This window comes from Podarcis bocagei, assembly GCF_964188305.1.
Source record: "Podarcis bocagei genome assembly, chromosome: 10".
NCBI classification, from domain to species: Eukaryota; Metazoa; Chordata; class Lepidosauria; order Squamata; family Lacertidae; genus Podarcis; species Podarcis bocagei.
Genome location: NC_138135.1, coordinates 21,296,398 through 21,322,139, shown reverse-complemented (window position 1 = coordinate 21,322,139; position 25,742 = coordinate 21,296,398). Strand labels below are relative to the sequence as shown.

Below are 25,742 nucleotides of genomic sequence, written 5' to 3'. Positions count from 1 at the left end.
CTTTTCCCTTTTAAGAGCATTGCTTCCTTGCCTTGATGATGTTGTAATGACCAGTGTGGTAGGTGTGACTGCATTGGGAACCCCAGGGAATCTATTAAGATTCTGGGCATTATGTTTTATAGACCTGCTGAAGAGTAAGTCCATCCCACTTGTTATATTAAACACTAGATTTCCCTTCAACTAGCAGGGATAATGCTAACCTTTTTGCCTATGACTGTTCATGGGCTCCTTTAGGCAGGAGGGCAGGTTATAAATTTAAAATAAATACAAACTGTAGTAAGGAAAGGGCATAGTTGGTATACCAATAAGCATTCCTTGCCACCAGAAGGATCTAGGAGTACCCCCAAACTATGCACCTGTTTCTTCAAAGAAACAGGTGCAGTTCTGTCCAGAACTGGTGAACCAGCAGACCTGGGAGCTGCTCACCCATCGATTCTCTCCTTCACCAGGATTCAGTCTGTTTGTTGGTCCTCATCCAGCTCACCATTGCATTCAGGTCACAATCTCTCCTGAGGCATGACATGGTGCCCCAATTCTCCTAATGACCACTCCCGGAAGTTTCATATAGATATTAAAGAGCACTTGGAATAAGATGGTGCCCTGTAACATTCCACCACACAACTGCAAAGGGGCAAACACATAATTTGAAGCCTGAACATATTGTTGAGCATGAACAGAAAGGGCAATCAGAAGTACCAAAGAGACATTTTTCCATTTGCATGTTTGAATCTTCACAGAAAATAAGGAACCAACACTTGTTAGAGAATGGAAACTGAATATCTTTCTTTCTCTTACAGATGATGATCAGCTCCAAGAAACTATGTCTTCAGAAATGAAAGCTTGTACCTACTATAAACAGTGATCGGCCTTAAGTAGACAAGAAACTATAGTCAAGAAACTTCAGAGGAACTCGTCCTTACCTGGTTACCTTGTATCATAAATTCAATCATGTATGGAAGTGCTCGGTCAGTTGGTAAAATTGAGCCAAGTAGCCAGAGTCCTGGGCGTTCACCAAGGCTGCCACGATCGCCACGGCTGGGCCATCGTCGAACCAACAGCACAGGTGGCAGTTCTGGAAGTAGTACTGGGGGTGGCAGTGGCAAAACTCTTTCTATGGAAAATATCCAATCCTTAAATGCTGCCTATGCCACTTCGGGCCCTATGTACCTAAGTGACCATGAGAACGTGGGTGCAGACACGCCTAAAAGCACCATGACTCTTGGACGATCTGGGGGGCGTCTGCCTTACGGTGTTAGGATGACTGCTATGGGCAGCAGCCCCAACATTGCCAGTAGTGGGGTTGCCAGTGATACTATAGCATTTGGAGATCATCATCTTCCTCCTGTCAGCATGGCATCCACAGTGCCTCATTCACTGCGCCAGGCGAGGGACAACACTATAATGGACCTGCAGACGCAGCTCAAGGAAGTGTTGCGGGAAAATGATTTACTACGCAAGGATGTAGAGGTGAAAGAAAGTAAACTTAGCTCCTCCATGAACAGTATCAAGACGTTCTGGAGTCCTGAACTCAAGAAGGAAAGAGCCCTGAGGAAAGATGAGGCATCCAAAATAACTATTTGGAAAGAACAGTATCGAGTTGTACAGGAAGAAAACCAGGTTAGTAATCTAAAGAGAATTCTGCAAGGGGAGGGTAGATACAATTGTTTTAATGAATGTTTTTCAGAGAATTTCCCTTGGCAGTCTTGAACTTGAGACAAATTATTCTATTGATCTAGAGTCAGTATATTCAGTTCCAAGTAGCACCATGGAACATGGAAAAGTGATTTTCCTGTTTCAGATTTTGTATCCACATTGCAGCTATGTTAACAGGCATGTCCAGAGTCCGTCTTGGGGGCCTAATCCGGGCCGTCGGTCTCAACGACTTCAACCTCATAAAAAAAAAAAGCCCAGCAACTTCAGTCCTTAAAAAAGCTCAACAACTGTGGTTGGCTCTTTGGTCGGCCCTCATCTGGCCCTCTTTGAAAAAAGCTTGGACACCGCTGGCATAAGAGAACAGTGAAGTGGGGGGAGAGCATCCAGTCCTTTCCCATCAGTTCACTATTCCAGCTCAATCCAGTATAATTCGAGTGTTCTCTGTAAGGAAGTGAGCAGAAGATTTATATCTTTGTAACGTGGAAATTGTTGGATGTATTGGGTACTAGGAATAGTTAGACACTTACTCAGCAAATATTCCAAACTGTTGTGTGACATATGGTTGAATATTTAGACTCTAGATTTTAAGACTTATAAAATTATAAACAGTATGGAAAAACTGAAGAGAAACTATTCCCTTTCTCGCTGCATTTCAATTTGGTTAAATCCACTTGAATCCAGTGGCAGTAGATCCAACACATATCTAATGAAGTATTTCTTCATAATTCACAATTTGGTTATAAAATTTGTTGCCGCAGGGTATATTTTTTAATACAGTGGTGCCTCGCAAGACGAAATTAATCTGTTCCGCGAGTCTCTTCGTCTTGCGGTTTTTTCGTCTTGCGAAGCACGGCTATTAGCGGCTTAGCGGCTATTAACTGCTTAGCGGCTTTAAGAAAAAGGAAACAAACTCGCAAGAACGAAACATCTTGCGAAGCAAGCCCGTAGGGAAATTCGTCTTGCGGAACGACTCAAAAAACGCAAAACCCTTTTGTCTAGCGAGTTTTTCGTCTTGCGAGGCATTCGTCTTGCGGGGCACCACTGTACTAAGATGTACATCTTGCAAATACTCCTTGCATGTTGTTAAGATGTGTAGGGGACAGTTGATGAAAGACTTCCTTTGAAAGATAGTCGGAGTTTCTTTTGACAAGGTCAAGGTCTTAAAATATTTTCAGAATAAAGCCTAGATTCATATTCAGTTGAATATATTTGTTTATGTAACCAAAGCAATTACCTTTCAAGTATCCTTCATGCACACAGGCTAGAAATACTCTTGGTGGTTTTCTACCAGGTGTAGATTGGAAATTTCTCCCTACTCTCACCTTTTATGTCGGCCTTCCAGGGTTTGTTGAAAGGTACCAGTGGCCCATTTCCCTGGCTGCTCCTCTGCATTCAAAAGCCTGTTACTAGAAGTGTACCCAACCTCACATGTCCCTACAATGAATGGAAGATCCACCTCCCCTAATTCCACTTGGTTAAAATGAAAACTATATTATATGAAAATTTGAAATCTGCTAATCCTTGCTTCCTCACAAGTGCCTTTGAAATTGTTATTTAAGATTTTCTAACTTAGTGTAAGGTTTTTTGTTTCTTTTTTATGCTATCTTTTCCCTCATGCCCATCCTTAATTTGAATTAATCTTTTGATTTTGAATCTAGGATTATTGTATACTTTTGACAACCAAATAATTTTTCATACTACATTATTCAACAGGGGGTGGAGGGAGTAAGGGGAAAACAGACAAGTTGTGGTAGCTGCCCCCTACCTAGCTAAAAATTAATCTGCAAGTGTTGGAGTTCTTGTCTGACAGGAGCTAGTGTTAATCGAGAGAATTGTGTCAGACCAGTTAGTCAGTCTCCACAATTGTTTGTCAAGAACCTAGGAGTAAGTGGTGTATTAAGGAAGGAGAGAGTGAATATAAACTGCAGGATTGTGTCTAGTTTCTTCATGTAGTTCCAAACTATGCATTCAGTATATCTGAAGAAGTGTACATGCACATGAAAGCTTATACCCAGAACAAACTTAGTTGGTCTCTAAGGTGCTACTGAACATTTTTTAATTTATTTTGTATGCATCAGAATTCTCTAGTTCACAGTTCAGATAAGGAAAGTACAGGGTGATATGCATTGTTGAGAACCAGTATGGTATAGTGGTTAGAGTGTCAGACTAGGACCGGAAAATCTAGTTTTCAAATCCTCTCTCATCCATGTAGCTCACTGGGTGACCGTTGGCCGGTTATACCCTCTCAGCGTAACCTACCTCACAAGGTTGTTGTTGGGGTTATATGAGGAGGGGGCAAACCATATAAACCACTTGAGCTCCTTGGAGAAAATGCAATAAATTAATAAATAATGTTAGTCATACTTGGATTAGATCCATTAAAGCCAATGGACTTAAGTGCATTGATTTCAGTGGGTCTGCTCTAAGTTTGACTTAGTTTGATATAACTCATAATACATGGATAAAGGGCAAAATCTAAAAGAATGATTTTACATTTTAAAAGGACTGTCCCTAGAATTAGTGAACATTTTGTGGTTGATTAGAATTTTGGCTGTGAAAGGCCAACATTTTTTTCAAATACAGTGCTGCCTCGCAAGACGAAATTAATTCGTTCCGCAAGTTTTTTCTTCTTGCGAGTTTTTCGTCTTGCGAAGCACGGTTTCCCATAGGAATGCATTGAAAATCAATTAATGCGTTCCTATGGAAACCGCTTGCCAGGCTGGCGGTGCGGAGAAGGGCTTTTCTCCCCACCGCAAGCCTTCAGGACAGGTACGGGAACAGAGGGGAAGGGGCGCAGCGCTTCTCCTCTGTTCCCGGGGCTTGCGGTGGGAGGAGGGTTTTTCCTCCCCACCGCCAACATTCAGAACAGCATTCTGAATGTTGGCGGTGGGAAGGAAAACCCTCCTCCCACCGCAAGTCTTCAGGACAGCCATCCGAAGGCTGGCGTGGGGAGAAGGGCTTTCCGCCCCACCGCCAGCCTTCGGAGCAGCCTTCCGAAGGCTGGCGCGGGGAGAAGGGCTTTTCTCCCCACCGCCAGCCTTCGGAGGAGCCTTCCGAAGGCTGGCGCAGGGAGAAGGGCTTTCCGCCCCACCGCCAGCCTTCGGAGGAGCCTTCCGAAGGCTGGCGCGGGGAGAAGGGCTTTCCGCCCCACCGCCAGCCTTCGGAGGAGCCTTCCGAAGGCTGGCGCAGGGAGAAGGGCTTTCTGCCCCACCGCCAGCCTTCGGAGGAGGTCCGAGGACAGTGGGGAAGAAGCGCTGCGCTTCCCCGCTGTCCCGGAGATTTCCCTATGGGCTTTCGTCTTGCGAAGGAAGCCCATAGGGAAATTCGTTTTGCGAAGCGCCTCCAAAACCGAAAACCCTTTCGTCTAGCGGGTTTTCCGTCTTGCGAGGTGTTCGTCTTGCGGGGCACCACTGTACTACTTTGGAATCTGTCTGAAACGACACCTCTTGAAATCCAAATACTGTAGTAATTGGAATAAATAGGATGCTTTGGAACTTTGAAAGTGAATATTACTTTAAAAAATAGAATTGTCTTTGCATGTAAACATGTGATTGGTTTGTGGGTTTGTTTGTTTTTTGTTTGTTTGTTGGATCACTGAAAATGTTTCTTACTTAATGAGAGGTGGGGGTATGCTGGCTTTCCTATATCCTATTTCTGTCATTCCTTACACCCATTCTCATTATTCATTTAAGTAAACTACTAGAGCTTTATTTTCTGAGCCCACTATAATTACTACTATAATGGTAGGACGGTAGAACTGTAGTCCAAAAAATAAATGGCACTATTTAAAAGCAATGCGGAATATGTAATGAGATACACAAACCAGGCACACTAATTAGTCCACCTCTAATTAACTTGTTTTATGCCATCTATATCAGTTGTCCGTTTGTATCCTTTAGAGTAAATCTGATCAACCTAAATTTTATTATAAACAGATTTTCCCACCTAGGGCTTTGGACTAGGGATTTCTTTGAACTAAGTTGCGAACACGTTTCAGCCTATCAGTTAATCTGATAATTTAAAAAATATATCTTCAAGGCTTTTGGCTAATATCTCGACAGAAATGCAAGGAATAACTGAAGGACACATTCCAGATCTTAACTGGTTACTATACTTTTTTCCTCTTAGATGTGCAAGGTTTGTGACTTTCTCAGTTCCAAACATGAGTGTACCAACAATATAAGCAAAAGTGAATATTCAGGGTCATTTTATATATGAGTTCAACTGGCTGATGGGCTGTGGGATCTGGGATGATGGGAGCCATAGCTCCAGAAACATCCCTATCCTAGAACCTTAGCAGGAACCTTGCCTTAGGACTTCATGCACAAGCACACAACACAACTCTGTTGCGATTGCTTTGTAGAATTTGCAGTGTGCAAACAGGTCTGTACCCTGAGTTCCTAGACCCTGCTTGCATAATAGCTCATTTTTTTATTGTGAAAGGTATCTTAATCCATAGTTTCAAAGTTATGGGGTTCCTTTCACACCCTGTTTATTTAGGAAAATGGAATAAGTGCGATTGGACTAAACAACCCTTGGGGTTACTTCCAGCTCCACAGCTATGTAATTCTATGAATGAAGCATGTAAAGTGAGTACATTGAGGAGGGAGGAAATAGTTTCTGATGGGGAAGGTGGTTTCGTAAAGCTGTAACTCTACAGAACCACCACCTGACTCATGAGTGGCCTCCATGGAGGACATTTGGGGCTTCAGAATACCCCTTTCTGAACAGCTGCAGCCCAAGGCTTTAATTAGGTTGGCTGGTGTAGGGTAAAGACTCCATGGAGCCACAATTTGATTTGCATGCAGTTTGCATTGACTGTTTTGGGGAGCTAAGAACACCCCTTTGTGGACAGCAGCATGAGAGCCCCAAGTCTTTGTTTTATGAGTGTTCCCTATTCTCCACTTCGTCAGCATTTATAGTCAAAATAATGCAATTACTCATCATTAATAGAAACACTGCTTTCTGATAGTAGTGGGATCCCCCTGGTAACATTCAAAATTAGCTCTCAAGGGTCAGATCCATGGATTGGAAAGCACTTGCTGGATGCAGGCTGCAGCTGGATTTCATCTAACCTTCTGGATCTCCTTCTTTGGGCTGGCCCAAAACATTTTGCTGCTTAACATGAAGGACAAGATGGCACCTCCACTATTCCATGGAAAAAAGCCAACCCAACTGATGGCTGAATCTTACTTCAGCACTGGCATTATGAAAAGTGAACCTGAGGACAGTGGGCTTCCTTCAGGCCACAGAGCAGGCTGTATGGCATAGAGAGCTATGTTCTCCAGCACCTCACAGCTTCCTCCTTTTCCTCAGTATCTGCTGCCTGAGGTAGGGGCACCTCTGCCAAGTGGTAGGGGCAGTCCTGCCTTCCACCCCTCCATTATTTAGCAGAGAACATCTGAGACGGGAACAGACTTTAATGTTGTGCAAACTGTTGCACCTCCTTCCTCTACAAGAAGAGAGGGGAAATGTAAGCAGAGAGGTAGACGTTTATTTGCAAATACACAAAACATCATGTGTGGTTTTTGCAACTGCAAACATGCAGTTTATGGGATGCAGTTAAATTTTAAAGCTTGAGGCTTTGAAAGCAGGACTTTGCATTTCAACTGTACATTGAAATTGTTTACATTCTCCTGGGATTACTGAGTAGTTCTTGTTTTTTTCTGTCACAACAGATAAAAGTGTGTTGGAAAGCTTTTAAAAGTCTGTGGAGAAAATAGGTGAAATTCGAGTGGAATTACTTTGAATTAAATATTTGCTTCTGTTTCCATTGGATATAGCTTTGTGCATCTGTTAAGGGTCTGTATGTGGGTCTGGCCCCACCTACTATTGGCCCTCTGCCCCAAAATATTTCCACGCCTATGTCCTTGGTGTGTGGACTCTGCCCCCCCACCCCTGCAAACTGAACTGTCTGCTGCTCATGCAGCAAGGTAGCTTTTCCTCTTGTTGTTGACTGACTTGTCTTTACTGATTAAATTGGCACATGATCAATTATCCAGGCACATAGATTCAGTCTTTGCACTCAAAATGTCAGTTTGATTTCATTAATGAACTGTGCACTGATATACTAAATGGTCTGGCTATATTAGAAGATTCAATTACCAGGGGTCCACAAGTTTTAGTTTTCTTAAAAGGTAAAGGGACCCCTGACCGTTAGGTCAAGTCACGGACGACTCTGGGGTTGCGGCGCTCATCTCGGTTTACTGGCCGAGGGAGCCAGCGTACAGCTTCCGGGTCATGTGGCCAGCATGACTAAGCCGCTTCTGGCGAACCAAAGCAGCGCACGGAAACGCCATTTACTTTTCTTAAGAGGTAGCTATTACCAGCCTTTTCCTAAGTCTTTTGCATGTGACAGGCCTTGTTCTGCTTCTACCTTCTGTAAATTCCCAATGTGAAATGAAACAAGAGAAGGTCCCTTTCTTTGAGTTCTCTGACACAGAGGGATAAATAGGTACTGTACTTGTTTCACTCTTAGGAGCCTTTGCCGTAAGCCAGAAATGACATAATTCCTTTTTGTTTCTTCTCCGTTCCCCAGTGTTCATTGGAGGCATTGTGAGTTCTTGGCAACTTATAGAGAGCTCATGAAAAAGATCAGTAATACCATACAAGTTCCCCTGAATGTCAGCTAGCCTGAAAGTAACAGTCTTCCTCTGGTTTATATTGGCCAGTTGAAAGCAACTGAAAACAAGAATGGAAAGTTGTTTCCTGCAGAATACCAACAAGGTGTTTGTTACATACCTTAGTTATGCAGTCTGCCACTAGTAGCTTCTAGCAGAATGCAATGAACACCCACTGGTTCCATTAGGAGTAGGGCAACTCAGTTGTTCATGAATCTTGGATAATTTGTGCCCTGAATAATACTGAGAGGCATCGCCTGCAAATCTTTTGCAGATTTTATTTCTCTGTTGTCTAAAATACTGTGCACATGAGTATTGCTCAGATCTCTGCTGTGGGGTATTGTAGAACTGTAAAAAAGTACAGTAATAAAACTTCTTATACAGCTGAAGTGGACTCTAGCCAAGAAAACATATGGTAAATTGCTGCTCCAGTTAGGAGACCTAACAAAGAAATAGATAATGGCCAATCCTGCCCTGTGTTAATGTCTCTCTCAGAAGTACAGTCATACCTCGGGTTACAGACACTTCAGGTTGCGTTTTTTCAGGTTACAGACGTGCCGAAACCCAGAAGTACCAGAACGGGATACTTCCAGGTTTCGGCGGTCATGCATGTGCAGAAGCACTAAATCGCAACCCGCACGTGCGCAGACGCAGCGCTGCGGGTTGCGAACGTGCCTCCCGCACGGATCATGTTCACAGCCTGAGCGTCCACTGTATATTGTTACAAGGATTGTGCGCTACACACAATCTCTGCTGAGCAGTAGCTAGATTCCAAAACATTACACCCAAATAATGTCCCTCTTTGGTCCTCTCATAACTTCAGTGAGCTTGGATCCAAAGCAGCAGTCAGTCATGGCCCCCAGCCTCTCAGTGCAGCCTCCGCAGCCAGCATTGCATGGCATCTGCCCTTCAGCCCCCCGCATGGAGCCTTCCTCACTTCCTGCTTCTCCTTCCCAGAAAACCCTTTGCCAAGCATCTCTTCGCCTTCTGTCTGCTCACCCACCTTCTCCTTGCTATTCCAAGCCTAGTTTTAAGAGGTGATAATTTTCCTGTAACCTACGGCATTGCTCAGCATAACCTTGGCAACCTCCGTTGGCACAGACTCAAGGATTTCCATGTGATGAGCCACCAACACCTTTCATCATGCTTAACGGCTTCTATCCCAGGTGAGGCCCTGGCCTAGAAAGGAAGCTTAGCCTTCCACTGGCCTGGCATCTTCCCTTCAGTAGTCCAAAAAACGGCTACATCCTACCCTTTCATTACTTTATAACATTTATTAACTCTAGCAGTTATAGGTGCCCTATGTTACCACAGATCTGTAACAGTATTATAGTAGAGGATGAAAAGTAGGGCATTTAGCCGTGGAAGTTAGATGCAGGAATTTTATAACATTATAAAATTATAAAAGGTGTTAAAATAAGAAAATATCTCTTGATACAAGCATACATTTTTCAAGTGAATTTTTCCCATCTTTGTAACAGAATATTTCAACAGACCATTACATTTGTTTTCCTCACAGTTCTCATTTATTCTTATATCAGTATTTAGTCTCTCACACTTCAAGCTAGCAGTTTGAAACATTAGAAGTTGAAGTGTTCAGACTTCAGCAGTGGCTGGAAAGCTTGGAGATTAAAGGAGGGGGGGAAATACAAATCCACCTCAGCCTTGCATGCCCTCTCTGTCCCTTTTGGTTTTAGTCTGGAATCCCAGCTACCTTATATTTAGAAAAGATAAGATAATTTGTTCCACCCCCAAGCACTCCTTCAGAGTTCCCCCATCAGTATCTTTAGAACTTGATCTCATCACCTGCCATGAGGCTCATTCACTTGAGCCAGAGAAGACAAACGGGATGCTGACCAGAACAAGGAAGGACAGAATCTGTGGCATCCTTGGTAGCTCTTGTGGGCTACATTTTCTTGTTTCTAAAGTGTAAAAACCTACTACAACAGCAGGCTAACATGGTTGTCATTTAGCAAATTACTTCTGTTTCCTTGATTCATTTAATATTTGTTTGTTATTCTTACTATTTCTAAGCACCATTCTTATTTTTCTGTGTAATTGTGGACCAGGTGGTCAATACTGGACTAGAAATACTACCGATTTATCAATTTATTTGTGTTCTTTTTGATGCAAGGACCAAGTTGTTATCTCTCCCCCCACCCCAGCAGTGCTGTCCTCCTTCAATCTTTTGAAAGGAATAGCCTACAATTTTTTAAAGTAATAATGCAAGTAAAAGGGATTTGTTAGATACGAAGTCTTTCAATCTTTTATGACTCTGATTAGTCTTCAGATCATGAACATCTGATTACACTTAATTTAATATGTAAGGCATCCCCCTCCCCCGGCTTATCAGTGGTGATTTGACAAGTTCCACGCTGTGTCTTCATCTGGCATCTGTACCAGCAGACGGTCTTGTCAACATAATGCTACAAAGTGTCCATATGTTGGCATATTGGTAATCTCCTCAGGTGTACTCAGTCATAGATTTCCCTCCTCAGATACTGCTGATTAGCATTTTGTCAAAGTTCCATGTTTGTCATTGAACTGTTGTTTGCCATCACTTTCCTTTATAGAGACTAGCCTGGATAAAAATAGATTTAAAAATATGATTTTTAACGTTTTGTTTTGGATTTTTAAAACATCAATTATATTATCTTTCAAACTAGCCTTCATTTTAAAATGAAATATAAATGTACTACAATATAAATGTTTTAAAATCTTCCCTCAGTCCCTTAAAACTGAATTGTTGACATCTTATCAAACAAAGTTAAAGCCTGTTTTCCAGGCAAGTAAATGAACCAGAAGTAAATATTTGGTGACTTTGGACATCAGGCATTCTCAATATGACAAGAAATCATACGTTGTACAAAGGCATGGTCAGAACTTGTGGACATTGACTGGAGCTGAATGTTGGGGGAGATTCAGGATAGATAAAAGAAAATGCTTCTTCATACAGTGCACAGTTAAACTTTGGAATTCGCTCCTATAGAAGGAAGCGATAGCCACCAACCTGGAAGGCTTTAAAAGAGGATTAGACAAATTCATGAAGAACAGCCATGGCAGTAATGCTTCTGAATACCAGTTGCTGGGAATTGCAGATGGGCAGAGTGCTGTTGCGCTCATCTCTAGCTTGCAGGCTTCCTACAGGCCTCTGGTGAAACTAGGATGCTGGACCAGTTGCACCTTGGGCTTGATCCAGCAGGGTCCTACATTTTACAAAAGTTTCACAGATACATTGGGCTCAAAGAATCATATCTTCCAGAGCCAGTCCACTTGATGCAATCATTTAAGCAGCAATTATTTTAAGCACATTTGGTGGACTTGGCCCCAAGTAAAGTTGATAAATCAGATTATCACTCTGTCAACATTTTGAACCTCATGAACTATATACATCCTTCTCAAATTGTAAGGAATATAATGCCAAAAATACATTATTTTGTAAGCAATTTCTTTTGCTTTAACATCAGTTATCCACAGCACCAACACACACGTTGGACCATTGCCTAGTAGATACATTTAAAACAATTTCTGTTCATTTCATTTCATATGAATGCACTATGAAAGGATATAAGTTTGTGCATTTTTATTTATCTCTTTGGGAAGACAATTCCAACCATTTTCCTAATAGTTATTGGGGAAATTTTTGTACTTACCTGATTTTTGCAATATAGTTCTCAGCTAAAAAAATACAAAAATGTCTTTTTAAAACCCACATATTATAGAGTTAAGCATGTTCATAAATGGTATTAATATTTATTAAATTTATTACCCACCCTTCACCAGCAGGTCCCCAAGCAGGTTGCATCAATTTAAAATTCAGAATTAAAAACAATTAAAACAAATTATTCACAGGAATAGGGTTATGCAAATGTGGGGGACCTGCTTCCTGCTTTGCAGGCCTTTTCCACCTGACCTAGGAGGACAGGGCCCTGACTGACTGCAGCTGCAAAAGCTGGGGCTGCTGAGGAGGCCAGTGACTATCTTGGCTGTGAGAACCTGCTTTAACTTATGTGTTTTTCAATACAGGGACTTTGTTGTTTTTAAACTGAAAGGTGTGGGATGTGCCCAATCACAGTGGTTCAAGGTAGGGTTGTGCCTCTGAAGACAGTTTGGAAACTTCAGCTGGTCCAAATTCGGTGGCTGGTCTGCTCACTGGGGCATTTGTAGTTTTATGTTGCGAACCACCCTGTAATCTTCACATGAAGGGCAGTATACAAATTTAGTAAAAGAAATAGAAATAAATAGAACAAGTTGCCTTTGCTTCCTCTTTCCTGCATCCTGTAGTTACACTCTGTGGGATGTATAGTGATTGTATTTTCTATTCATGCACTGACGTGTATGCCCTTAAACCAAATTGAGTCATTTTCCTGAGCCTTACAGAATTGACAAATGTACTAGTAGCAGGCTACTTATATGCAGAATTTTTAATCCCTTTCCTTTTCTGCTGCCTTTGAGATAATTCAGCACAAGAACTTCTTTAAATGTAAGTTGATTTGTGGGATTGCCAGATAGATTAAATCCTATTAAAATCATAGCTTTGCTTCTAAATGAAGCTTTCAAACACTACAGAAATAGCTCTTGTATTTCCATACAAATAACAGGTCTGATGTCCCAGAGCAATTATAAAGTTAGAATGGCAATATGTGTTGGAGTTGGCACGTTCTACATCAGCAAGGTCCTGTTGGACACCTGACATTAGCTCCTTTGCTAGCTTTTCTGAGTGGGTGGAAACAGATTGTCAGCAGGGAATCCCTTTGGACAGACAGGTCTTTGCTTCCAATGTGCATTAAGCAGATTCTATTTTTTGAGAATGCAAACTGTTTTTAAGAGCAGATTAACTAGATATTTTTAAAAGAAACTGAAGACTTTTTAGTGTTTCTACTTCATTGTAGTATGCTTTAGGCGTCACCCTTCCTCTTCTACCCCAAATGCTATTAAAAAAAGAAAAAAAATGGCTGCTCCTGCTTAACCAGCTTTCCAGGTACGCTTTTGACATGTTGGCTTCCATACAAGCCCATTTTTTCAGTCATGAGTATTCATTGCTGTTCTGCTGCTTGTTTTCTATCTATACCAATGGGTGAAGCTTGGTGGAACGTGTCCATTTTCATGCATTTTGTTTTTTGAGAAAATAATATGGAGGTCTTGCACAAGGGTGATATTTACTTTGAAAGGGTCCAATCCTAAGCCTTATTAAATTCATTAGGACTTTCTTCTGAGTAGATATTGTTAGGATTGCAGTGTAAGGCTTGCACAAGGGCTCCTGCTTCCTTTTTTTTTTTTAATTAAAAGCCCAATATATGTCAAGGATGGAGTCAGATGCAGGTCAGAATGAAGAGACAGAGGCAGTTGTCAGTGAAGTTAGGTATTTATTCAAGGAAATAGTATGCAACTCAGAACACTTCCTAGCAGCTCTTGCCGCCATAGAGCAGTTGCCAGTACTGAGGATTTTCCCTCCCTCTGCACAGTTCTAAGTCTTTCACAAGCCGTCTCAAACCATGCCTATGCACATCAAGTCACTGTTCTGTTCTCATTATCCTGTGCATTCTTGGAGATCGGAGGGGAGCTTGGCGCAGTAGGAGAGGGAGACTCCCATGATTCTTCAGCAAGCTCTTGACCCCACCCCCTCTTCTGTTTCAACCTTTGAGTCTGAACTGCTCCCTGCTACCGGCTCTCTTTGCTCACTAAACCCTGCTGCCCCTTCAGCATCTGACACCTCCCCACAATCTTCTCCCTCTGACTTCTCTGTGTTCTACCACCAATCTTCTGGCTCTGAGCTGGGTTTCCCTTCGGGGTTCCCCAGGTGGTACCTACCACCACTCTTCTTCATTCAGCCAGTCCCTGACAATTTGTGTACTGTGATGAGGCTCCAAGGTAATCCAGTAGGGAGAGTGGATGGTTGGATACAGCTGCCTGAAGATATCACAGGCAGATTGAACAGCAGTGTCCAGCTCTTGCTTGCTCATTTCTCCTGCTCTGGAGCAAAAAAAGGCCTACAAGGAGAATTATTTTTTGGTGTGTTGGCCCTGTGGTCTTACCTTCTCCTTCCCAACCCCCCTTTTCTTTTGTTATGTCTTTCTGTTAAGACTTCTCTATTCCACAAGCTCGGAGCAGATTAGTGTAATATTCCCCAATGCATTGCTCAGGTTGCTGAAGATTTAGAAAGGTGCTTTCATACAAAAACATGGGATTAAATCTTATTTTTTTCTTTGTTTTATTAGCCTGTCTTTTCATCATATTTCAATGTTTGGGGAAGCAATATGTTTGCTATGCAAAAGAGTTGGGCCCCTCATGTTCTTCATTTCTTTACAGTTCCATTTTTAACATAGTGAATTCATGGATTTGGTTTTCTTATTTCCAGCATATGCAGATGACAATCCAAGCTCTTCAGGATGAGCTTAGGATCCAGAGGGACCTGAACCAGCTTTTTCAGCAAGACAGCAGCAGTCGATCCAGTGAGCACTTTGTGACAGAGCTTACAGAGGAGAACTTCCAGCGGCTTCATGCAGAACATGAGCGCCAGGCCAAGGAACTTTTCTTGCTCCGCAAAACCTTGGAAGAAATGGAGCTGCGCATTGAGACGCAAAAGCAGACCTTAAATGCTCGTGATGAGTCCATCAAAAAGTTGTTGGAAATGTTGCAGAGCAAGGGACTGTCAGCAAAAGCAACAGAGGAGGATCATGAGCGGACTAGACGGTTGGCCGAGGCAGAAATGCATGTGCACCACTTGGAAACCTTGCTGGAGCAGAAGGAAAAGGAGAACAATTTGCTAAGGGAGGTGAGTTGGGATTCACCCATAGAGATTCTGTTCTACTGTCTAACCTTATTACTTGCAGTTCAGACTTCTCTCTTGTCAACCCATGTTTACTTGAAATAATTAGCTCTTAATAGTTTTGATTTTAATTAATTTATATTACATTAATTTTTATTTTTTAGAAAAATATTTTTATTAAAAATTTTATTTGGTTACAAAAGTACAAATATAGTCTCTGTTTCCAGATCATAAAGTCCTTTCTGCAGATTAGTTCTATTCGATGTGAGATGTTGATGTATGCAGGATAAGGTTGCGGGGAAAGAGAGATGGGAAGGGTCTATTTAATTAAAAAGGATAAAAAAGGAAGAACAACAGACAATTTAAAGTATTATGAAAATACACGGTAACATACAACTTCTGACACAGCCTCCCTCTCAGCCTCCTGGTTCTCACCTGAGGGTCCAAACTCTCAGCTCACCCACAAAAGTCTCACAACTAAAATAGTTACTGGAAACAGCGGGCATCACCTAGTCTCTTACTCTAGACTTGCTTTTTCTGGTCAGTCCCAAGGTGGATGCTAATTCCTCAGGCTGCTCCCGGCTATGTCCCATTCAGCTGCACTCTCTACACTCAATTCCAGGTGCAGCAGATTTATTGAGTGGGGTTCCAGTGGATGGGAAAAGAGCCCCCCTCCACTCACAATCCTTTCTTCACCCTATTTTCTTATCCTACCTCTCCAGATGCTTTACTGCTCCATGGCAGGGCTTGCTAGTTCACTTTCCATCCTTGGCATGAACTGTGTAATTAAAAACTGTAATGGTTTTGGATGTTCCTTATGCCCCTCTGTTAAAGAATATAGTACAATTGATGGTGCTGTATAAAATGTATAGAAACTGGCAATTACTTAATTGCATATTTGCTTTCTGTGTATGTTAGGGGTGGCTGAGCTGTGACCCTACAGAAGTTTTTGGATTCCCATTTCCCATCAGCCCCAGTCAATATGGCCAGTGGTTGGGAATGATAGGAGTTGTAGTCTAGCTACACATAATACCATTTGGACCAAAGTGTACTCAGTACAAGATCCAGTATATTCTTCGTGTATGGATGTATGTGTGCAAACGACTTGGGTGTTTCTGGCAATAATATAAAAATAGTAAAGCTGCTTCCACAACAGCTAGAAAGCTAACATTTGAAATGTTGGTCTTTGGAGATCCATACACTTCTAGACTTGGACTTCAGGAGAGTAGATTTGTAGTAGCACCCAAGAGCATAAGTCTTAAATTGAGATCAGACATACATGGTTGGAACCTGGCCTTTCATGTACCTTACAACCCTCTGATGGGCGAGGGAGAATCACCAGTGACAGCCAGGAACTTGTGCTTGCAGAATGGCAAGCTGTATTTATTCTCTCTCTGTGTGTAAATACTACTTGTGTAACCATCTGAGGATGCTGCTATATATTAGTCCTGTGTGTTTGTGTGTAGTTTCATTAGAAAGCTGTAAATGAGCATCTACCTGTGTATAGAAGAATAAGGGGAAATCTTGGCAGCAGTAATGGATGGTTGCTCTGCCATTTCCATGGAAACAGCCACTTTGCTATGAAGGTTATTTGAAGAAATCATTTGCTGCCTTGGTTGCATAGTCCAAAACACACTATTTAAAGTGAAGAAGTATTGCACTTTATAGTATTGTATTCTTTATAATTTTTTGACGTAAATAATTCATAAAGTAATAGCTAAATGTAGCTGAATAACTTTGCGCAATAAGCACTCCTGCTAAACAAAGAAGCATAATATCGGCTAGACAGTCACTGCCAGAAAGTAAGGTAGAAAGCGATGTGTGTGGTCTGATGAAGGAATAAAGGACTAGGTTGATACACTAGTGTTCACACTTTCAGATTCAACTGAAAATTGAGCACAATAGAAAGTTTTTTTCATCCTAACATTTGTTAGGATGTCCTGTTGTTGTGTCCTATGATGCTCAGAGCTCCACTGCATGCGTGCAAATTTTAGGTAGCTTGATGAAATAAATTTCAAGTAGGGCCTTTTGGGCAGGTATTGAAGGGTGAGTGGTAGGGACAATATATGAAGAAGGGCACTTCATATTAGCAGAATGCCAGCACCTTGAATTAGACCCAGCAAACAGGTGGTCAGTACAACTGTCACAAAACCAAGCGGATGTTTCCTTGTTGCCTTGTGTGTCTCAGCAGCTGAGCTTCCATGACAGAAGTTCTGAACACTTTTCAAGGGCAGCACAGGCATTAATTGAATCTGCAGAAAACAATTATCAGTATATTAATGACACCACATTACTAGCAATTTTGGAAGCTCCAAATAAATATTGAACTTATTTTAGTACGTTTTCTCTTCCAGTTAACTCTTCTTTTTTGGGGGGGGGGTGAGGGGGAGATACTTTGGTACAATCAGCATTAAGTCCAAAGAGCATCAGGTTTGTCTTTCCTGCAAACGTATTCAGTGTCCAGAAGATGGTGGTGTATTGCCTACAGCCTCCCACCTTGTTGCTGTTGTTATAGAGGAATAATGTTTGACCTTGCTTAAGGCAAATGCAGGTTTAGTGGGAAACTATCCTGTAGAATATGATTAGAAATGCCCTCCAAATATTTTAATGATTACTTTTATAATAAGGATCTATTTAATTTTACTGGCTCTTCTTTGTTGCTTGAAATTCTTTTAGAAGCTGTTCTTCTCGGGACAATTAATTATACTTCAATGTGAAGTCTGTTATCAAATTACAGGATTTTAATCTAGATTTTCTTTGTTATGCAGTGCACATAGAAACCTTTGGGTTAGCTAGAAGTTCCTCACACATGGAATTTTGCAGCCTGAAAACAGAGCCTATTAATTATATGGTAGATGCCAAAGCCTTCCATTTTTTATTCTTCTTCAAGTTCAACATTATTGCTGCTTCCTTTACTCTGATTAATAAATACAGTACAGATCATGAACTCCTATTTGCTCACATTCACCCAAGCTTACTGAAATGGGATGAGGAAATCTCAGTATTTGTTTATATATACCATATTTTTCACTCCATAAGACACACTTTTTTCCTCCTAAAAAGTAAGGGGAAATGTCTGTGCATCTTATGGAGCAAATGCATGATTCGTGGAGCTGGATTGCCCAGGAGCAAAAAGCAGATTGTGCTGCTTTTTTTTTTTAAGAAAGAGGGAAGGGGGTATTGAAACAAAGCCACTGAGCAGCTGATTAGCAAGCGATCAGAGGGAGATAAGGGACTCTAGCGATAAAGGAGGCTGCCTGGGAGGGGGGGAGGTAAAGACAGCGAACTTGCAAGGAGAGGAGACAGGAAAACAAGCAATGAGGAAAGAAATTAGAAGAAAAGGAGGAGCAAAAAAACTGTTCCAGCTAAGGAAAAGACACTAAGGCAAATAAGAGGGAAGGGGCTGTTAAAAGGAAGCTGCTGAGCAGCTGATCGGCAAGCGATCGGGGAAGGAGATAAGGGACTCTAGAGATAAAGGAGGCTGCCTGAGAAGGGGGATGTAAAAGCACATGGATCCTCAGGATTTTTGCATTGGGTCACCCCAAATTCACCATCAGATCACATAGCATGTGTGTGGCCACAGCATGAACAACAAAAATCATACATCCACTGTTTCGTTCAAAATATATTTTTTCTTGTTTTCCTCTAAAAACTAGGTGTGTCTTATGGTCAGGTGCGTCTTATGGAGCGAAAATACGGTATTTGAAATCTGTAGAAATTTTATATTGATAACTATTGTTAGATTGCCACGTAAGAAAGAAGGGACATCATGGAACTTCACTGCTTGTTCCAAGAATTTAAAAAGGAGATAGGGCTTTCTGAAATAAGGGGCATCATTAAATTGCTGTGGATTGGGTGTTTCCTCACATTCCTCTCTCCCTTAAAAGAAGCTGCTGTTTACCGTAGTTTCTTCAAGCTACCTGCAAATTGCTAAACTGAAATACTGTAATACTTGGAATTGAAATGCCTCAGCTGGAGGAGGAGAGGATAGAGGATGAAGAAAGAGCTGTGAGTGGAGGGGGGTCCTTTTCCCATCCTTTGGACCCTCTGGGAAACCCCCTGAGTTTGTTGGACCCTCCCTGAGGCTGAGAGGGAGGGTGTGCCAGAAGGAAAATGAACGAATATTGATTTATATCTACATTAGTAACTTCGTATCAATGTAACATTTTTATATGTAACTGTGCATTTTGTAATATTTTGTTTAACTTCCTGTTGTTGCTCCAGTTTTGTGTACACCACAGAGATATTTTTAATATATTAAGTAGTATAGAAATTAAATAATTGATATTATAATTGTTCTCTTCTGAATGTAACGGCTTTGTTCATCTTCTTACATCAAGACTGGACCAAAAAGGGGTTTGGCAAAGTTTAGGATCTTGCTAGCTAGGGATGATGGGAGTTGTAGTCCCAAAACAGCTGGGGACCCAAGGTAGGGAAACACTGGTCTAATTGACCTCTGAGCTGGAAGTAAAGATATAACTGATTTCAGAATAACTCCAGTTTAGCATAAAGCAAATTTTATTACTATTGCATTCCAAAAATACATTTTAACACTGAAGCAAAAACTTAATTTTACTTTAATCTTTTTAATGAAAACATTTGGATTAATCAGACTCCACATTTAAAAACATAAATTACATTTATGTATAGATAGACATTTTTCAAATGACAGTTGACCACTTGAAAAGTAAAAGAAAAGCACTTTCAGAATTCCATCATTCTACAATATAATGCTGAGGACACATATATTCTACAGCTACCATTTCCCCCCAAAAGTAAGACATTCCCCGAAAATAAGACCTACTTCCAGTTTTGCCTCTCGCTGTAATATAAGGCATCCCCCCCAAAAAATAAGACCTGCCCGATAATAAGGCCTCCCCTGAACATAGGGCCTCCCTGGAATATAAGGCCCACGAAGGTACTGTAAGGCGTCTGACTCCTCTGGACCGTAGCAGCGGGCGCCGCTGCGCAGCTCACTGATTGGCCGCAGCACAGCTGGAGCTGTTCAGGCGGTGCGAGGTCTCTTTAAATCAGAGAGCCCGCGCCACCGCCAGGACAAGCTGCCGCCTGCTGCTCGCTCTGCCCTGACGGAGTCTGGCTGACGCACAATTAGACAATAAATGTGTACCATGTTCTTCTTCATGGAAAAATAAGGCATCCCCTGAAAATAAGACCTAGCGCATCTTTGGGAGCAAAAAATAATATAAGACACTGTCTTATTTGGGGGGAAACAGGGTAACTACTAAAAGCTTTCAATAATGGCATTGCTGCCATGATTTGTTATCATTATTTCTATAGCAGATAGGACATCTGTCCATTTCTTTGTGTCTAGCTGAATAACCAGTGTGTGCTGAGCAACTCTTGAGTCTCTAGCTGTGTACAGCTGGGCATCTGGTTGTTTTGTTAGGGGCAAACAGAACTGCGAAAATATACATCCTACCAATTAGGCAAACCTTATTTGGCTATCAGCAAGCCCTGGAGGAGAAAATAGAAGGGAAAGCAAACAAATGAAAAAATGTCGACATGAAATGCTTGTGGTAAATAATGGAAGGGGTCCAATGTACCTCATCTAGTAAGCATTTCCCCCCAAAAGAACACTGTAAATAAGAAATCAGTGTTGCAAGATTGCACTATGAAAGTGTTACTTCCTATATCAAGATAAAGCCACTAAGGTAAAATTTACTTCTGGAGTACAGTGAACCCCTGTAGTGTTATGTAAAGTTGGGGGAGGGGGTTTAACATGCAGGAATGAACAGAAGCAGTATAAAAGCAGTATAAAAACTTACTCCAGTGCTCTTGAAATGTTGTAGCCATACATACACAAAGTGAAATTTATGGTACTGACAAAATGCTGAGTTATTTTCTACATCCTATTTTGAGAAGTTGCTGGGGAGAGAATTGACCCCATCTAGTCTAGGCTTTCAGTAGTTTTAGCATCTCATTCATTTCTTTAAGGATATGTCAGACTGCTGATAGGGCTTAAAAGCCAACACAAATCAGCTGGTGATAACTTCAAGACATGCTAGGATCAACCGCACTCTAGATTTTCCAATAAAATGTTTTCATACTGGAAACACTAGTGTTATCTCACAGTTACAAAATCTAACAATAAAAATGAAAGCCAAAATAAAGGAACGTAGCAGAACAGACAGAAGTGTGCTTCCTGATTCCTTCTGTTGCCAGGTTGGTGTCATGAGCAATCATAGGTGATGTCTTTTGCTGCTGATGACACCTTTGTGTTCTGCTTCTGTTTGGAGACTCCTTTTAGTCATTCCAGGTAGCAAATGGGGGGGGGGGGCTTTGCTATGCTGCTCAGTTTGACCCAACTGCTGCAGGATTGCAGGCAAGCAGGCCACATTCCTGCCCTTGCTAATAAATGTCACATGGCCCCTATAGAGCTAGTAGCTGGTGTGCTGCTCCATAGCCATCTCTGGCAATGGTGCCAACAATAAGGTGTGTGGGCCTAGTTGCCAGAATTTCTGACACCTTGCACTGTCTTAATCCCTTGCTTCCTTAACTCCTGTGTATTATGTGTGGAAGCTAATTACAAAAAACTGAAGGAAATAGAGTATAGTTGGCTTGTACTCTGTAAAATACAAAGAAGAATTGATTCTCTGGCACCATGCAGCCCTGCATTCAGCTTTTTTATGCTAGAAGTGCTTATTCTGTGATACTTACTGAAATATAGGTGCTCACTTTTACACCCATTGCATGTTGGCTGTTTTGATGAACAACCCAGTGAACGTTCTCTCATCCCTTGCTGTGTCTCTGGAGAAAGCTGTCGTCATCAGTAACTAGGTGGTTGCTACTCTGGGCGTGTAGGAGTATTATTGGCACAGATGCTTTATCAGCTTGTTAAGTTCATACCAGATTGTTGCTGTTATTTATTAATCCTCTTTTTAAAAAGTATTTTTATCCTCCCACCAGAAGATAAAGTTTGAAAAGACCATATAAGGAATCATCTAGCTGAAAGGTATTGGGGTTTTTAAGTTGCTTCAGCTGCCTGCTGTTGAGTGTTAGTTGTTGGAAAGGCAGATGATTAATAACCATTTCACTTGTGTGTAGATTTATTTCAGTGGACTGTAGATGTCTGTTGTTTGATGTGAAAGGTCATCCAAAATAGTTGGATAATGTTGTTCATACTCTATTGAGTAAAGTCTGTTGTGCTTAGCCTTCTTGTGTTTCTTTCTGTACAGGAAATGCATCGTCGTTTTGAAAATGCACCCGATTCCGCCAAGACTAAAGCTTTGCAGACTGTTATAGAGATGAAGGTAAGAATTCTACAGTTACATGAAAGAGGAGATGCCTATTCAGAGCAAAGGGCATAATATTTCTTGTTCTTTTGCTATTCGGGGTTTAAAATTTAACCATAAGCAGCAAACTGTGGTATATTAAACCACAGACATTCATTGACTACACAGGAGATAGGATTTTTACAAAGAAATTGATGAGCAGAATGTGTTGAGGACCCCTGTGCTTTCCATCTCGCTTGAGAGCAAAGCTGCAACACCTTTTCATCCAGCCAGATTACGGAAAATGTTCTTTGCTCTTCCTACTACTGCTGGAATATTTTCAGGGTGTTGGGGCTTCAAGTTTCAACACATGGAAGATTCTCCCTTCTTGTCTTTCTTCACTGACTGACAGTGTTCCTGTAGGAGGGCCTGTTTTTTGTTTTGCCATATCAGGGTGCTTTCACAGTTTATGAAAAAGACTAATTTGCCCATTGTTCACTGTGTCTGAAGGATTCTAAAATCTCTTCCATGGAGCGTGGACTCCGAGATTTGGAAGAAGAGATCCAGATGCTGAAGTCAAATGGAGCCCTCAGTACAGAGGAACGAGAGGAGGAAATGAAACAAATGGAGGTGTATCGTAGCCATTCCAAATTCATGAAAAACAAGGTAATGAGTGAACACTATCTGTTAGTAAACGATATACTCCTCTAAGAAACTAATTAAACCAACTAATCACAAAGCAGATGAGGCACTTGCATTCCACCCTCTCTACTGGTGTATGTAGGTAAAGGTAAAGGGACCCCTGACTGTTAGGTCCAGTCGCGGACGACTCTGGGGTTGTGGTGCTCATCTCGCTTTATGGCAGAGGGAGCCGGCGTACAGTTTCCGGGTCATGTGGCCAGCATGACTAAGCCGCTTCTGGCAAACCAGAGCAGCACACGGAAACGCTGTTTACCTTCCCACCTATTTATCTACTTGCACTTTGACATGCTTTCGAACAGCTAAGTTAGCAGGAGCAGGGACCGAGCAACGGGAGCTCACCCTGTTGTGGGGATTCGAACCACCGACTTTCTGATCGGCAAGCCCCAGGCTCTGTGGTTTAGACCACAGCGCCACCTGTGTCCTACTAGTGTATATACTAGTGTATATACACACACTCAAATTGTTGAAATGGAGTTCCCTCATGATAATGAAATACAGTTAACTCTTTTTCATAATTTGAGTATTGTTCTTCAAACAGTAATTTTTATTTCATAAACTGATGTAGAAGCGCTATCCAGTCTGTTCTTGGCAAAATTAATCACAATTAAATGCAACACAAAAGGGCAGTAGACCTCAAAAGGCCTGATTATTATTTTTAAAGGAGATCCAGTTATTGATCTACTGCATAATAATCAAATTAAAAACATTCTGCATAGTCTTCTTTCAAATTTATGTATTTTATTTTCAGCAGTGTTTGATACTTGGCTCTTTAAGCCAGTAATTTTTTTCTCAAATTGTTCTCAATTACAAGAGTTTGTCTCATTACCAAAGAACCGGTGGTGTGTTCTAGATAATGACATGCCATCTTTGTTGTTATATGTGCAATATTTCCTGCATGCAGCTTAGGAAGAAGTGTTTTATTTTAGAGATCCTGCCTTTTTGCCAGGGTGGAGGGTTTGGCAAGTGTTGAATCTGCTGGCTGTTTTTTTGCTACGATTTTCCTCCGTGCAGACTGTGGACATTTGACAGGAAAACATTCTCATATAAAAGTAAGAGAATAATAATGTCGTGGCAGGTAGAGCAACTGAAGGAAGAGTTAAATGCCAAAGAGGCCCAAGGAGAGGAGCTGAAAAAGAGAGTGACTTCTCTCCAGACTGAGGTCTCTGCCGTAAGATTGACTTCTCTGTGTGCAGTGCCGCTTACTTGGGCTCTGCTGGCTTTCCGGGTAGCTTACTTTGCTTACCTTGCACTCTGCGGCTGTGAAAAGCACTATAACTAACTATAAATCTGCATCTGTCTTTAGCTTACTTATGGTTGATATAAGTAACATCACAATCTATAATCTACTTCAAACACCCAATTTTCATGACTTGGGCTAAGGTGTCATGCTATATTTTTAGATTCTTTCAAAGTGCTTCACATGCGTCTGAGATGCATGTACTGAGCTCTTGAAAATGCACATTAAAATGTTATGACTTTGATTGTATTCCACACTATATTTTGTCAGGCTGTGTATTTTCATAAACATTGTGTGAGATTAGGAGCAGAAATGCAGACCTTGTTAGGTCCTCATTTCCTGTCCTGCCTTGAAGTTATGTGCTGCACATTTAATCTTAAAACATGTCTGGATTGCAAGTTTTTTGACTTGTTGATGTATTTGGCTTCAATTTCTAGGATGAAATGAAATAATATCTCTATGATAGACTCAACAGAGAAAATATTTTTCTACATCAAAACTGAGCTGTGATCTTACCCTGATTACAGGAGATTGTTTCTCTATTTAAATAAATCTGATTTGAAGATTGTATAAATGCATACATCTTTTTTTTAATGGGCTATCATGGTGCACCAGTGTATGAAAATATTTTGCAGTTAATGAAAAATAATGTAAGAGAACAGGGAGGGGACCGAACCCATTTTTGGCAAAAGTACACAGCTCCCAATGTCCCTCTAAATCTATGCTGTAGGGTCCCATAGGGGGCGAGGAAACTGTTGGAAATTGCTTCCCTTCATGTTTTATTCATGGAAGTTTCACAGTCATCTGAGCGACACTGTTTACTACAATCTTAGGCCCTTGTACCTAAGTTAAAAGAATACAAGCTTTGCCTGCAGGTTCATAATCTAATACAGACAATGACCTGGATTTTACTTAACACTAAGTCATAGTTTGTTCAACAAATCATAGCTTGGTTTGCAAAGTTTGGTTTGTTTGCTAATTGCTCTTGTCTCATGCCTTTGGAGCTTGGTGAGTGTCTGAGGTGGCCAAACAAACCATGGTTAAGAAGGGTACTGGGTTCACATGCCATACCAATGGTTAAAACAGACCAAGCTTCATGAGCTGACAACAAACCATGGCTTCAGAACATGATTAGTTGGTGGTAAGCAAACCATAGTTCCACAGAACTAAATGACCATCTCTGTTTCCGTTGAGACATGATAGGCACTAACTATCTGTGCTTTCTGGAAACAAATACATGTTTGGTTCATCCCTCTAGAAAAGTCTGTTGAAACAATCTCTGTTTGAAGTGTTGTTTTAAAAACGGTACAAATCTTCAGTTGTTTTTGTACTGTTTGAAAAATTATCATTAGGTTTTTATGATGTGTCTGTCAATTGCCTTGAGACGTATGTAAACATGATTAATTAATTAATAGTTAAGCTGCTGGGCAGAGTATGGATGATCAAACAAATCATAACTAAATCATAGATTCTTCATGGTTTAAAGTTATGTGCAAACCAAACTTATAATTAATATAAATAATGTTTAT

At 41.2% G+C, this 25,742-nt stretch overlaps 1 protein-coding gene across 13 annotated transcripts in view; it reads left to right on the top strand.

Annotated features, from left to right (window-relative positions):
* Positions 1 to 25,742, top strand: part of ERC1 (ELKS/RAB6-interacting/CAST family member 1) — a 163,253-nt gene that overhangs the window by 7,384 nt on the left and 130,127 nt on the right. For 9 of the 13 annotated variants that reach the window (XM_081209879.1, XM_081209886.1, XM_081209874.1 and 6 more), the window contains exons 2-6: positions 798 to 1,617; positions 14,632 to 15,048; positions 22,239 to 22,313; positions 22,785 to 22,940; positions 24,052 to 24,135. In XM_081209879.1, coding sequence (XP_081066005.1) covers positions 949 to 1,617; positions 14,632 to 15,048; positions 22,239 to 22,313; positions 22,785 to 22,940; positions 24,052 to 24,135 — 1,401 coding nt within the window. In that variant the 5' untranslated portion in view covers positions 798 to 948. The remainder of the gene's footprint in view (positions 1 to 797; positions 1,618 to 14,631; positions 15,049 to 22,238; positions 22,314 to 22,784; positions 22,941 to 24,051; positions 24,136 to 25,742) is intronic. The other 4 variants (XM_081209883.1, XM_081209876.1, XM_081209885.1 and 1 more) reach the window with 1 other exon arrangement.